At 51.6% G+C, this 14,609-nt stretch overlaps 1 protein-coding gene across 1 annotated transcript in view; it reads left to right on the top strand.

Annotated features, from left to right (window-relative positions):
- Positions 1–8,939, top strand: part of LOC116890666 (potassium voltage-gated channel subfamily KQT member 1-like) — a 98,571-nt gene extending 89,632 nt beyond the window's left edge. The window contains exon 6 of the mRNA XM_032891071.1: positions 7,802–8,939. Coding sequence (XP_032746962.1) covers positions 7,802–8,017 — 216 coding nt within the window. The 3' untranslated portion in view covers positions 8,018–8,939. The remainder of the gene's footprint in view (positions 1–7,801) is intronic.
- The last annotated feature ends 5,670 nt before the right edge of the window (positions 8,940–14,609 follow it).

Below are 14,609 nucleotides of genomic sequence, written 5' to 3'. Positions count from 1 at the left end.
TGACAAGAACTGGCTGGTCTTTTGGAAAGGGTGGAGTCCCCATTCTGAGCCTAGGTCTCCCCAACCTCCACTGGCAGGCAGAAGACCCCAGTATTGTCAGAAGCTAGGGGTTATGGGACCCCAAGCCTATCACTGCTCTGCTCCAGGACCTTTGTCCCAAAGCTGACATCAGTTCACACAGAGCAGGGAAACTCTGGGTGGGCAGTTCCAAGCAACACTTGGAACCTACGAGGGAGATGACCCAGTGTCCTGTACCTTGGGGTCACATGATGTTAGCCCAGGGGTATTGACCGTGAGGCAGCACAGTCTGAGGACAGGTGAGGGGTAAATCACATGAACACCAAGGACATCAGTGCAACAGAAGCAGCAGAAGGGAGGCCCAGCAACCTGAGCCAATGGGATCATGTGGGAGAGGTAACATAGGCTCCCAACTCAAGCTAAGGAGTCAAGAGCAAAGTCAACAGGGTTGCCTGGGAGGGAGGTATTGCTCTGGTTACCCCGCAAGATTCCACCACAGAGCCACCATCTGCAGCTCTGTAAAGGACACTCCTGGCCTCCCATACCAAAGCCCCAGGAATTAAAGCTATTTGGAAGCTAAGTGTGTGGTCATAGGCCTGTGATCTCAGTGTTTGGGAGACTGAGGTAGTAGGATCCTAAGTGTCAGGCTAGCTTGGTACACATAGTGAAACCCAGGATAGGAAGGGCGCTATTTACAGTGAACCCTAGAAAACCAGGTATGCTGAGAGCTTGGTGTGTAGAAAAGTCACCCCCACTATGTGAAGAATCAGTCGCCACTGGGAACCCTGAATCAACCCCAACACATAAGAGAGAAATGCAAACCTAAAAAGCACCTGAAAATTTCATGTTGGATTGAGGAAAAGTGATCTAAGCGTACCCTGACTTGGAAACCATGAAGGAAAAAAAAAATGGATGGTGCTTCTCTTTGGGAAAACAATGGTCACCATAAGTGCAGACACAAAATAAATGCATGAAAGAGAAAACACTTGTGATCTACAAGTCAAAAGATAAGCCTTCACATACAAAGAGCCTTTACAAATCAATGAACATGAAAGGACTTGCCCGCTAACCTCATTGGCCTTTGCCCAGAGCTTTCTAGCAAGCAGGGATCTTGGGGGCTTCCATCCCCTCATCCAAGAGAAAAACCAGAGATTAATTAACTCACTCCACAAATATTTGTACTAGATCACATGGTTTACTGAGCACCTACTGTGTGTCAGACATTAAAAGGCTTATCAGGGACTCAACAGGAATGACACACTCAGGGCCTGACCTCAGGAGCCTCAAGTCTGAAGAAGAAACAATAAATAAGTAAATTAATAAACTCAGGAAGTTTGTGGAGGGGCAGTGGTCACAGAGTGTGCTGGGGGAAACGAGATAAGCAGAAACTTTGGCTAAAGCAGTGGGTATTCGAGTTGAAAGTCCACAAAAAAAAAAGTGTAGAGTGGGATTTCAGGCAGAGGGAACAGTAAGTGCAAAGGTCTTCAGGTAAATGGAGGATGTGTTCAGGATCTGTGTGAGAAAGGGTTGGAGGGGGGCTGCAGAGGGAGGTGACATTCATAGTGGAAATGCTGAGAGAAGACAGGGATCTAAGCACAAAGGTCAACCGGTGCTGCCCAGAGCAAAGCAGAGGATAGGAGTGCAGACACCTAGGTCAGAGGTGAGACTGCAGGTCTGGCCAGGTCCTGGCTGCAGAGGTTTGAAGAAGCTGGATTTTTAGGAATACTTTTGTGGGTATACATATGTGTGCGTGCGTGTGTGCGTGCGTGCGTGTGCACGTGTGTGTGTGTGTGTGTGTGTGTGTGTGTGTGTGTGTGTGTGAATGGAGGTATGGGGCTAAGAGAGAGAGGCAGTTGCAAGGAAGCAGCTGTGGGGACCAGATAAAGAATCATGGGAAGTACAAGTAATGTGTGGAGCTGTTCAGGTGAGGGTCTACATGGCAAAGCATCTCCAAAGCACATAAAAAGTAAGCTAAGTATTCTAGACCAAGCCCAGGGACAGGGGCAGTTCTCTTGTGCGAAGTTCTTGAGGAGTGACTGGCTGGGTGAATAGCTAGGGTTCCTGCCACATCTCAGTCTTGGGGCACTCCTTTTAGAGTGCCATGTTCCATCTGGTATGGCTGGTGACTTCACTCGAGTGTTGCTGGTGATCAGGAATATTAATTTGTTGACATAAATAATTTATCTGGCAAGCTGGTGGTGGCGGGAGCATATCTGCATAAACAAGACCAGAAGCCGAGTCATTATTTCTTGACTTTTTTTTTCCTTAGAGACAGTATCTCTTTATATAACCCTGGCCTGGCCTGAAACTCACGATGAAGACCAGGCTGGCCTTAAATTTACATATATTCTATCACTTCTGCTGGGATTATGGTGTAGACCACCATACTTGGCCTTTTTGACCTTTGTAAAGTGAATAATTGAGGTCGAAGACGTTGCTTTATTAACTGGAAGCCCTGGGATTGGTGCAGAGAGTCCCTGTTCTACATGGTCTAGAAGCACCCAGCTTGGCTCCTGCCTGGATTCTCAGGGATGCTCAGCCGTGTGCCCTGTGGATCCTGGGGACCAAAGGTCAGAAGGCCATCCTTGTCAGCCAGAAATATGGAATGCAGGCTTTTCTACAAAAGCTGGACCACTAAAACAAAGCCATAAATACAATAACCATAAGCACCACCTCTCTCAATCAACACACCGAATGTACACTAGCATCCACTCCACGAGGCCAGCCTTCACAAGCTCCGACTGACCGTGCACAATTCATGGGAGTTCTCCATGGCCTCACCATGCAGGTACATGTTGGGGGAGGATGGGCCCTGTGGTCAGCAAGCAGCACTCCTTCCCCACACAGTTCTCAAGTAGGTGAAACCACCTTCATTCCCCTCATGCTTAGACTCTGGAGCGAAGGCACTCACATGTCTAGCATTGGCTACATCCCTTCATGAGCCTAGAAGAGCTACAGCAGGTATGGGCAGAGACCCGCAACTGACAGGACCCAGTTCCAGTGGGAGAAACAGGTAACTAACAAATGATGGCCGGCACCCTGAGGAAACCATGATGGTGAGCTGACAGGATACTGCATAGGAAAGAAAGGGCCAAGAGTGGACAGCCCTGAGATGGGCACACGCTGCCACATTTGAGGAGCAGCAGTAGGCTTGGAATCAAGAGACTAAGAAAGAGAAAAAGGCCATGTGGAAAATGGAAGTCTGTTACAAGGTGGCGCCTGGGCCAGGAGGACAGTGGTGTTTTGAGTTTTCAAAGGACTGGCACGCACTGAAGCGAGCCAACCAGTAGACACTGCTGTGTACAGTCCCAGAACAGGAGATGGAGAGTAACTGGACTGGGATGAGTTAGTGAGGATAGAGCAGCCCAGCTGTGTCAGGGGTCCTGGCCTCTGCTGAATGGATACTGGGAGACAGGAGGAAAGTTACATTGCAGAAGGCCAGCAAAGGGGTTACAGGGAGGAGATGACCTGCAGAGGCCACACTGCACACACGTTCTCTCAGCCCCTCTTGTGGGGCGTTTGAGATGAGGACTTGTAATATTACCTCCTAAGATGTGTGTCAGCTTGTTTGTATTTGAAAAGGACCATCCTGTACCCTGGTACCCTGTAAGTGCAAGTGCTTAGTACAGGTCTCCTACTCATTGCCCTCTTGCTACCTGCACCCCCAATTCCTGCCCCAGCTCTTCCCTCTCCCACAGCACCCAAGGCAGACTTCTTTCCTTCTGTGAAAAGAAGGATCATACTTAGCCTGGACAGTTAAAGAGGTGTCTTTCTGATGGTGGCGTCAGGGTGCTGGGGAGAGAGGGAGTGGAGAAGCCGAGGGAAGGGCTGAGGAACATCAGGCTCTGCCAGGCAGTGTTCTCCCCAGGCCTTGTTGCCTGATCCATAAGATACAGAGGTGGAGGCCAGTGGGAGCAGGGTCAACTGAGCCAGCCAGGGAGCGGGTCAGCTGGGCTCTGGGTTCCTGTGAACCGGCCTTCTCTCTACATCGCACTGGTCGACTCGCCACAGGCCCTTCTAGTACCAGGTTGGCATCGATGGCTGTTCACTGGGTATCAAACATTTTTACTGTGGCCCCTGAAAGTGACCCATGAATGTCCCACAAGTCACCAAAGGCCATCCTCTCATGACCCTACAGAGGACCTGAGCTGACCAACAAGGATCCCCAGCCTGAATATATCCCAGGCCCCTGCACCCTGAACCCACCCTGGTGTCCCCACCCCAGGTTAAGCTATTTTGGGAGGTGCTGACCAAGGATCAAGGCTGGGCAGGTTCTACCAAAAAAAAAAAAAATCCAAAAAAGACTGCAAGATTTTCCTTTGAAAACAAATTCATAACCACATCAAACAGGGATCCCTGTCGCTTTGAGTCTGATCACCAGCCGCCGCAGGCTCTCTAACTAGCTGTTATTCTAATTGCTTTTTTTCTCCTTCTGAGGCCCACAGAAGTCATCTATGGTTTTTTTTCCTTTGGTGAGCAGAGATGGGGCACAACAAGGCTTTTGTCTGCCTTGCCCTGTTAATCACTATTGAATTGCAAATAGTGACAAGATCTGAGATCTTCAAAACTGATCCGTCCCCGTGGCTCTTGGAGAACAGCATCCCAGAGCCCAGAGCAGATGATCCCTTCTCTGAAGATGGTGGCAGCTCTCTGGTCACCTGTTGTGATGTGGCTCCCGGCCTCCACCTACTCATCACTGAGCACCAAGGCTCACAAGCTCTCCAGCTGTAGTCAAAGTGCCGAAGGGAGGAAGGAGGGCCAGGCGGCTTCAAGAGCAATTGCTGAAATTGACTCCATTCTTTGGAGCTGAGTTCTGGGCTGAGAAGCCATGTACACTAGGCCAGTACCCTTCCTGCAGTGGCCCAGCAGGACCAAACACGAGCTTGGGCATGAAGGGTCTCTTATGCTACTCTGAGAGCCTAAGTGTAGGAAGGAGGCAGAGCCCAGAACAAGCCAAGACCACCCCATGCCCTACCTTCAAGGCAAGAGGCACGACCTTGGTGGGCAAGCTCCCCAGGCTCCTTGTACAACACATCCGGTGGACAGCAGCATGTTCCACTTCCCAGCTAGGGAAGCAGAAGCCACAAGGAGTGTGCATGGCCAGGCCTCTGCATCAAGCAGTCCCACCTCAAAGGGCAACCCCTGGGCCCCAAGTTTTGCTAGACAGAGAAGCCAGCAAGCACCATGGCCAGCTACCAAGATCCAGGCTAGAGAGTAAATGAAGCATATGGCATCCCACCGGCCCACTCCCCAGAGGCCCTTCTGTTACCAGTTTGGCGTCCAATGGCTCTTCATTGGGTATCAAACATCTTTAATATGGCCCCTGAAAGTGACCTATGAATGTCCCCACAAAGGCCATCCTCTCATGACCCTACAGATTCTGAGCTCACCAGCAAGGATCCCCAGCCTGAATACATTCCAGACCTTGCAGCTTGAACCCAAGCCCTGGTGTCCCCACCCCAGGCCAAGTTGGCTTAGGCAATCTGGTCCGAACAAGGCCAGAAAAGCTTCAGAACTCAGACACAACTTATTGCTCCTCACCCATGATGGCCAGGGTAAGCAAGAGGACCCTATTTATGGGCAGCTAGAAAATCTATGAGGATCCTGTGGATGGCCAAGAGGACCCAGAAAGGTCCTATATATGACCATGAAATCCAGGCAAACTCTCAATGACTGGAGAGTGGAGGAGTGTGTGCATTTAAAGGATCTCTTATACTTTTTCCTGTCTTCACAGCCTTGTCCTCCCTGACAAGGTGACTTTGGCACAGTGAGGTCCCAGTCTCTAGACACTCTTAAAACTCTAGCCCATATCCTTCAATAGGACACCTTTGAACCCATACAGGCTCCTCCAAACCCCAGTTGACACAAACAGCAGCCATGAGGACATTGTGAGCTTAGGAACTGTCTAGGGAAGCTTTAGGGACACCTTTGCTTGGCATACACAGGCTTGATGGGCCCTGTGGCAGCTGTCCCGCAGGAGGTTTCAAACAGCCCCATACCCACCCCAAGAACCCTCCTTAAGGACTCTGCCCACTAACAAATAGGAGGTGTCCACTGGTGTTCAATTGTGGGTTCGTAAATATTCATGAAACCATCCATCTCTATGAATCAACTGGTGCTTTTCCCCTGCCTACTCAGATTGGCCCTGAGTGTTTAAATCTGCATGAAGCTAGACCAAGACTAGACTCAGACAACCTTCCTTTAGTACAGGACTCACAGAGGCCTTGGACAGGTCATGAACTCTGGCTTCATCTGCCAGGAACAACCTAGTTTCAGCTTCTACCCGCTGTACTCTTAAGCCCTGAGCTTCAGTTTCCCCATGTGAGCCCTCCAGCCTGGATAATTCTATCGGGCCCTCTCAGGCTACAAACAAGTCCCGGGACAGAGAAACCAGTGCTGAAAGCATCAGAAGCCTGCCTGAAACACAGACTTCACTCATGGCACACACTTATCCAGGAAGATGGGATCCAGACTCTGCTTGCCTCTTGTCCTCAGGGCCCGAGTCACCCAGGTTTTGAGGCCAGCAGTCAGCAGTTGGCTGAGTCATCTCATGGTTTTCCCTAAAGCAGTTTTGCAGGTCTAACCGTGGGAGGCCATCTGTCAGGACCTATGGCTCCATCCGGCATGACGGGTGTTCCCTTTACTCCAGGGAACAATGTGGATATTTGGGAGACCCCTGCTTCACTGACACAGCACACTGGAGGAACCACCACTATGCACAGCTGAGGTCCTCTCTCTCCCAACCCCTGCTCTATTGCTTATGCTGGGTATCCTGTATCCCCCACCACAGTTCTCCAACTGTCCCTGGACCAGCCCTGCTTCCTAGGAAATTCTGCTAGGGGCTCTGGCCTCCCTAGATGGTGGGCGTTCTCTTCTAGGAGAGAAAAGGAAGTAGCTGTGCATTTCAGGCCCTCAGGGCTGGGCTCCAGCCCCTAGCACAATGACTCCTTCTTTCTAAGAAGTTCTCCAGTGGCTCCTCATTGTCTCCTACAAGCACAGCAAGTGTGGTCTCTGTGAGTGCCTACTCTGCACTGTTTATCCCAGGTTCTCCCCTGCCTCTATCTCCCCTCCAGTTTCTTAGCTACCTGCCCAGTGCTTGGAGCAAAATAAGACCTTCACAGGCATGGGGTAAGAACCACATGGTCAAGAAATCCTGCCTTGACCCATGGGGACCTAGAAAGGTGGTGGTGTCCTAAATTAGTACCTTTGAGTTACCTTTAAGGGTGGGCATTGTTCTGTGACCCAGCCAGCCTCTGCCTGCTCAACCCTGGGCTGTCCCAATCCCTCTCTCCAGGTGCCAGCCCCTCCCACAAAGGACCCTCTGTGTAAGTCTCCAATCCTATCCAAGCTGAGCAGACATCTTGGTCCTCTGAGGTCCCACCCATTATGCATCCCCTCCACTTGGCCACAGGAAGCCAGAGACTGTTCTAGAAGCTCCAGAAGGCTTGTCCAGAGTCTCAAGACCAAAAAAACCTGGGAGAGAGCTAAGAGGTGACTCCCAGCCACTAGGTCTACCTAGAAACAAGAGATAACTGCTAAGCACCCCCAGGTTTATGCATGTAATGGACACACACAAGAACTCAATACTGTACCCTCCCTTGAACCCCAATAACAGACACGCACATGAGGGTGATCAAGGGCCTATAGGCATGGTGCACACATCAACCCACAGCTGTAAGGACATGTGACATACTCTCTTTCAGGCCTTGCATGCCCGGGCCCTAAGGTGACCTGCACTAGGCTGTCCCTAGCACCAGCTTCATCTCTGCTTCTGTCCCTTCAGGTGACACAACTGGACCAGAGACTGGTGATCATCACAGACATGCTCCACCAACTGCTGTCCCTGCAACAAGGTGGTCCAACCTGCAACAACAGGTCACAAGTCGTAGCCAGTGATGAAGGTGGCTCCATCAACCCTGAGCTCTTCCTGCCCAGCAACAGCCTGCCCACCTATGAACAGCTGACTGTACCCCAGACAGGCCCTGATGAAGGCTCCTGAAGGAGCTCAGAAGGGAGGTTCAGGGTAACCTTCCACAGGTCTGCCCCACCTCCCTCTCAACAGGGGCACCTGCCTGGTTCTCACCCTCTTGAAGGCCTGATATGACAGCCTAGCTCCCTAAAGCCCCAAAACCCATGGGTCAAGCCACTGGCCTGAATCTGGAGCTCACCAAGACCCCTCTGCCCAGTCAGAACTAGAACTTGGCTGGGCATGGGGTTCCTCTCAGGCCCCTATCAAGATGGTGATGTTGTTCTCCTGATGGCTGGGGACATAGGGAAGGGGAGTGTCTGACCAGGATGCAACTCAGGCAGAAGGAAGCCCATCCAGGTGATGCCAAATGGCTTCCTAAAGGGAAACAGGAAGAATCTGAAAGAGTCTGGGGTTTCCACCCTCAGCTCTGAATCCAGAGCCCAGCAGGGAGCAGGCAAGGCAAGACAGGCCCAGCCCACACTAACTACAAGCTGTAGCCCAGTGGGGGCTCAACAGGCCAAAGCCTGACTCCTTCACTCTCTGGTGATGTTGACCACTTCAGAATACCAGAGGGATTTCCAGCTTCCCCCAAAGGATCTCCCAAGCAGGGGACCATTCACTGTCCACCCTAACCAGGTATGGACTGACAACTTCTCCCCTAAAGTGAAGAGCAGGGCCCTCAAGCCCTGTGATAAGGCCTTCATGCAGCCTGCCTCCTCCTTGCTGGTCAGAGGTGCCGGACTCCAGTCTCTTCACGCCACATCCCTCAGCCAGCAGCTGACCACAGCCAGGTTAAGGGCATCGCAGTTTCTCCCAGGATCGGTTCCTTGGGCATCACACCTCACAGAAATCAAGATAATTTCTGGTGATTCAGATCTGTGTTTTAATGAATTTCATAGTATGATCTTGATTGAGAGGCTTTTGCAAATAAAGCTGGGACATGCCAGGTTGACCTTGGTACGACGCTTACTTCCGAGAGTGTCTGGGAGATCTTTAGAATAACCTCTCATCCACCCTCCACCCTCTGCCCTACCCCACCTTCCTGTCTCCTGCTGCTCCCCATAGACAGCCTCAGTCTTTTAGTGGACAGGATCCTGCAGTTCCCTGGGTCCTAGGTGCCCAAGTAGCCATGGAGTATGATTGGTTGGCCCAGGCAGAGAAGGCTCAGGCGCTAAGGGCTCACAGGGTCCATAATACAGGTCAAAGGTTGAGCCAGTCTGGGCTTGGGGTATCCCTGGGGTTTCCACTCCAGGCCTTCCTGTCTACTTGGTGAGATCAGGATGTAGTTACCGCCTAATTCCAGAAGACCCTGAGCCCTAGGAGTAGCTGAATTTGTTCAGGACCTGATTTAGCTGGAACACACTGATATATTCCCAGAAAGTCACCCTCAGACATGTGCCAGGGCCTTTCATCTGTCCTTCCCAGCCAAGATGACTCTCACTGGTGACCCAGGAGCCATTCAAGAGTGTATCTTTTCCAAGACCAGCCCAAGGCCCTAAGACTTTCACTTCTGAAATAAAAGTGGTACTAATAAGTGCTGGGGTTCCTGGACTCCCCTCAAAGCCTCGGTTTCCCTGTTGGGATTATGGTGTTCCTCTGGCTGTCCAGACAGTCCTCTAGGCTGGAGGCCTATTCTAAGTGAATACTGCCCTGTGGCTGTTTTCTTCTTTGATCCATCCAATGTGAATGGAAACCATGCCCTGTGAGCAGAGATTTGCCCAGCCAATGTCCACTGTCTCTATTGATCCCATCCTGTCCTCCTTCTCAGGTCCACCCTATGTGCCTAGCCATCAGAGCTGGGGGCATCTGTGCTTTGAAGGATGGGGATGCCCTGGTCTTTGGAGGCAACAGGTAGCAATCAGTAGACTCAACGGGCCAAGTGTGGAGGAATAGCTGAAGGCCCCTGTAGGAGGGGAAAGCCCCCAAGGCTCTCTTACCTGAACCTCTTAGGGGTCCAAATGTCCTAGAGGCTCCCACCACAAGGTCTTGGTGTCTGGTCTAACAAGCACTGGCCAGCTTTTGGAGGGAAGGGTGGAAGGGCAGCTGAGGCCTCAGGCTTCCTGGCCTCAACCCCCCTAAAGGGGAGTTCTGCAGCAACAATTGCTGGAAGGCAGAAGCTGTTGTTTCCTTGTTGGGTAAATATTTGTGGAAGCCTCAGGCTGTAGCTGGCTGTAGCCAGGGCCCTCAGTATTGCCCAGGCAAGCTACAGCCCACTGGGAACTGAGGGCCATCCATCTGGGCAAGACACAGTCCCTGCACACTGCCGGCCTCAGTGCTGTGTTGTGGACTGTGTAGAGTGGCCGGGTGCTGTTCTCCCGCAAGAACCATTGCAGCCCTCTCGGGTGTGAAATGCAATTTACCTGAAATAAAGCCCAATTATGGAATTACCTAATTAAAGCCGGGGAGAAGGCTGGGCCTGGCAGGCCGGACGCTCAATGCCCGCCCGATGCCCACGGTCTGAGGGAACAGATGGTGCCCTGGCCTGCCGAGCTGGCCACATTCCTTCACTCTGTCCCCCTATAAGTGACCTAGACAGCACACGACCATCTGGTGTGTGACACGTCCTGCAGGCCCTGGACAATGGCCCAGCAGACCTCTCCATGAGAGGGCTGTCGCCCGGGCAACGGTGGCATGTGCGGGAAGGCCCATTCGCAGCCCCTCCCGAGGCCCTTTCTTCGGGCCCTTTGTGGGCCTCTCCTTGGCTCTCTAGCGGCTGGACTGACAATGCCCATAAGTATTTGTCCCCAGAGCTGTGCCTTTGTCCCCTTATCGAGGCCCTGGTGTCCAGTGGGTGCTAGGAGTATTCGCTAGAGGACCAGCAGGGCTCCTGTTTCATGGGACTGCCTCTGCTACTGCTCTTGCTCCCTTTCTGGCCTGTCTGTGGTTCTTGAGCACTGAGCTTGGTCCTGCCCAGACCTGAACTTCTCCCATCTCTGAGCCTGCATACACAGAGGAGAGACCCCTGCCGCCCAGCTGTGATCTTTCACCAGTTACATGCCTATGTCTGTGACTTAGGACAGTAAAAGTGTCCTATCACAAATGGCTGATGGAGATGAGGCATCTAAGACAAAGAAGAAGGCATAACCATATACTTAAGACAGCTGGAGAAATCCCCTAGGTGGGTGAGGCTGCCTCTTCCTCCCTCCTGCACTCCTGCCTAGCCTTCTAGCTCTAGACCCTTTCCCTGGTCCTCCAGTATCCAGCCACACCCCCTTTCTGGCCACACCCCTCAGCATCAAGCCCCACCTCTTCTCAGCCCTGCCTTCTCAGAGCAGAGCAAGTCTCCCAAAGGCAGGAAGGCAGCTGGGTAGTCCCTCCCAGGACTACCCTGACTCAACAGGACAACACCACATAGCCAACCCACTGTTCTTGGAACCTCAGCAGCTATGTTTACCTGAATATCCCTCTGCCCTTGCATCCAACACCCCCCATACACATATACATACATACATACATACATACATACATACATACATACATACATACACACATACATACATACATACCATGTACACACACACACACACACACACACACACACACACACAACCACACTTGGAACTCCATTGTTTGTGATGGGCAGGTACAAGAGTGGAACAGAGGAAACAGCTGGCCCAAGAATGTCCCAGCCCCAACTGAGCGCAAGCAAACCCAACTAACTAACTGGGTAAAATAAAGGCATTGACTGGCCTCCACGGTGTCTGGACCCAGCCAAGGAACTTGCCTTAAACCTGCCCTAGCACACTGCTGTTCCGGCTTCACTCACTCGGCCTTCTGAGTGCAGGTTGGTTGAGAGTTCTTAGAGTTGACCAGAGATGCATCCCTAAGAATGGTCCTCTCTAATGGAGGGTCCAGGAAAGTTGAGGAATGAATCGTACTAGCCTTAGCCCTAGCCTCTAAGACCAGGTCCCCTCCCACCAAAGCTCAGATGCTGGTTGAGTATAGGAGATGAAGTTCACTAGGAGACAAGATGATTTCTTTCCTGGCCAGTCCATCTATGGCCCGAGCTTGGTTCTGTTACCTACTGTCTTCTCAGTGCCCTTGTGAAGCATTCCAAGGTGCCAAGGAACTTCAAAGTTCTCCTCGTATCCCCTCCTACAGTTCCCATGGCACATCAGGAAGCCATCTCCATCACTCTTCAGACTCCCTCCAGTCCCCCACATCTGTGGTACCAGCAAACAGGTCCTTCTTACCTCCCAGAACTAGCCCAGCCCCCAGTAGCTTCAACCCAAACAAGCCTAGGCAGTAGCGTCTCAACCCAAGAGAACCCAGGCCACCAGGTTGATGTTCTCATTGCTTCTGAGATGTGGGCCAGAGTGTAGGGAAGGAGGACATCAAGACATAGAGGGAACCATAGTGACCCTTGAACCTTCTCACCCTCCCAAACCCTCCAGTCACATACACAGCCTCATCTCCCTCCTGAGCCATAATAGTGACAAACAGCTGGGCGTCCTTCAGAAACTAGAAGGAAGCACTGAAAACAGAGGCCTGGGACAGAGGGACCTTCAAGCAATAAGGCCTCTTCTCCTGGAACGTGAGGAAACCAAAGACCAGCACCTGTAAAGAACCATAGCAGACACTGGCAACCAAGTTGATGTCTGTGCTGCTGCCAGCTGCCGTGGACAAGGAGGTGTCTTCTGTGGTCTACAGACTTGTAGCTGGGAATGAGAGACGCTTGAAGACACTCTGTGCCCACCCCACTTCCCATCCCCACCAAAAGAAAGAAAAAAGAAAAAATAGTCCAGACATGAAGCTATTGAAGAGAATCAATACTAATCACTTAATAAAGACGCTGAAGTGGAACTCCTCACAGTTGATGAAGGGGCGGGGAAGGACTCAGGTTTCCTTCACAGGCTGGCCACTGGGAGTTTGACCAGGCTCCCATGACTAGATATGGACAATACAAATTGAACTTGGGGGTTTTCGGGGGTTTTTTGGTTTTAGTTTTTTTTGGTGGCGGGGGAGGGAGGGTGCAAGGGTGGGAAGGAAGGTTGGCCTGAGAGGAATGGGAAGTGGGTGTGATCGGGGTGCAGTGTATGAAATCCCCCAAATAATTAATAAAATCATATGGGAGAGAAATAAAGTGCCACGGCAGAGAAGTTAGAGGCTTAGCCTAGAAGCCTCAGGGCATGGAGAGATGACCTGTCTGAAGCAGAGCTACCTTCTAGGGTCTTGGGATGTCAGGGACCCGGCTGAAGAAAAGATGGAGAGAAGCTCTCGGGTGGCTTGAGCAGAGCTCCTCTGCCAGCCCACACAAGCTGAAGTCTCTGCGCACCATGCCTAACCGAGGTAGCCACAGTCCTTCTGCTGGAACCATTGGCTTCCCCTGCTACTGCCCCTACCACATAGAGGGTCACTTGGATCCTCAAAAGGCTACTTAAATACTCACAACTATTGAGACCCCCAAACCCATAGAGTTCTTTCTAGTTGTTTCTTAAGACTGTATCCTCTCCTACCATCAACCACACACACACACAGTCCAGACTTCCAGGTAAGTATGGTACCCATGGCTATGCTAAGACATCTTGTGTCACAATCCAGGCATCCTAGGCGTCAGAGGATCTGCCAGTGCAGAGGGGCCTGGTACAGAGGAATATAGGGAACCCACATCCCAACATGTAGCTCCAAGGAGTCATGACTGAGAAGACTCAAAGTTAGAAGTAATTAGTCAGGGTAGGGAGCAAGTTCTCAGTGGGGACGGGGGGTGTCTCCAAGGCGTAAGAGTGCTGTGGACCCTAGAAAAGGTCAAGGGAAAGAAATTCCAGCATCACTCAGGAGTCAGGCCTGTCCTGGGATGTCTGGAAGCCCCTCAGCCAAGTCTTCCTTAATAGGGAACTATCAGGACAGTGGCCAGTCATTATGGGTCCTGTCAAAGGACTCTGATGTACAGAACAAGGGCAATTAGTCAACCTGGGTCTGCTCCAAGCCAGGCTGGCTCTGCAGTGAGGAGCCTAAGATCCTGTACTGTGATGCCCAAGGCTAGGCCTATTCTTCTCCAGCCCTGCAGCTTGTCACCATGTGGCCCAGGCAAACCTGCATGGCCTGCTCTATTCAGGAAGCTGATACCTCCTTCCAAACCTTCAATAGCTGAGAACCAGTGTTTGTGGGCTTACAGGAGAAGAAACTAAGGCACCTGTGAGCTTTGCTTGGGTGGGGATGGGAGCTAGTCACAGCTTCCGGATCATGACTGTCTTTTTGTTGTTTTTAGGGACAAGAAAGATCCACCAGGTGTTTGGGAAGAGGGGTGGCTCAGAAGGTCTATTGTCCCATCTGGCCTGGCCAGATCCTGTGGAGTCACTTAGGAGAGCTGGATAGGAGAGTCAAATGAATAAGTGACTCAACCCAAAACAGCGGCTACACCCCTGAGTGGAGGAGAAGGGACAGGTGCAGCCCCAGAAGTGGGGAGGAGAGCGGTTATGGTCAAGGGCTTTGAGCTTATAAAGCATTTGCCACACATTTCCCGCAGTCCCAACCTCCACAACTCTCACTGGATGCTGTTGTGGTCACTCTCCATTGAATAGGTGGAGCAAGGCCGCGGTTAAGGACAGAACATAAACTGAATACCTGGAAGAGCTCCCCTGGGTCCCTGTAGCCCATCCAGGAATCCTTTACCAGGATGGAG

Source organism: Rattus rattus, chromosome 2 (assembly GCF_011064425.1).
Source record: "Rattus rattus isolate New Zealand chromosome 2, Rrattus_CSIRO_v1, whole genome shotgun sequence".
NCBI classification, from domain to species: Eukaryota; Metazoa; Chordata; class Mammalia; order Rodentia; family Muridae; genus Rattus; species Rattus rattus.
The sequence above is the reverse complement of the archived record's forward strand: the minus strand, read 5'-3'. Positions and strand labels throughout refer to the sequence as shown.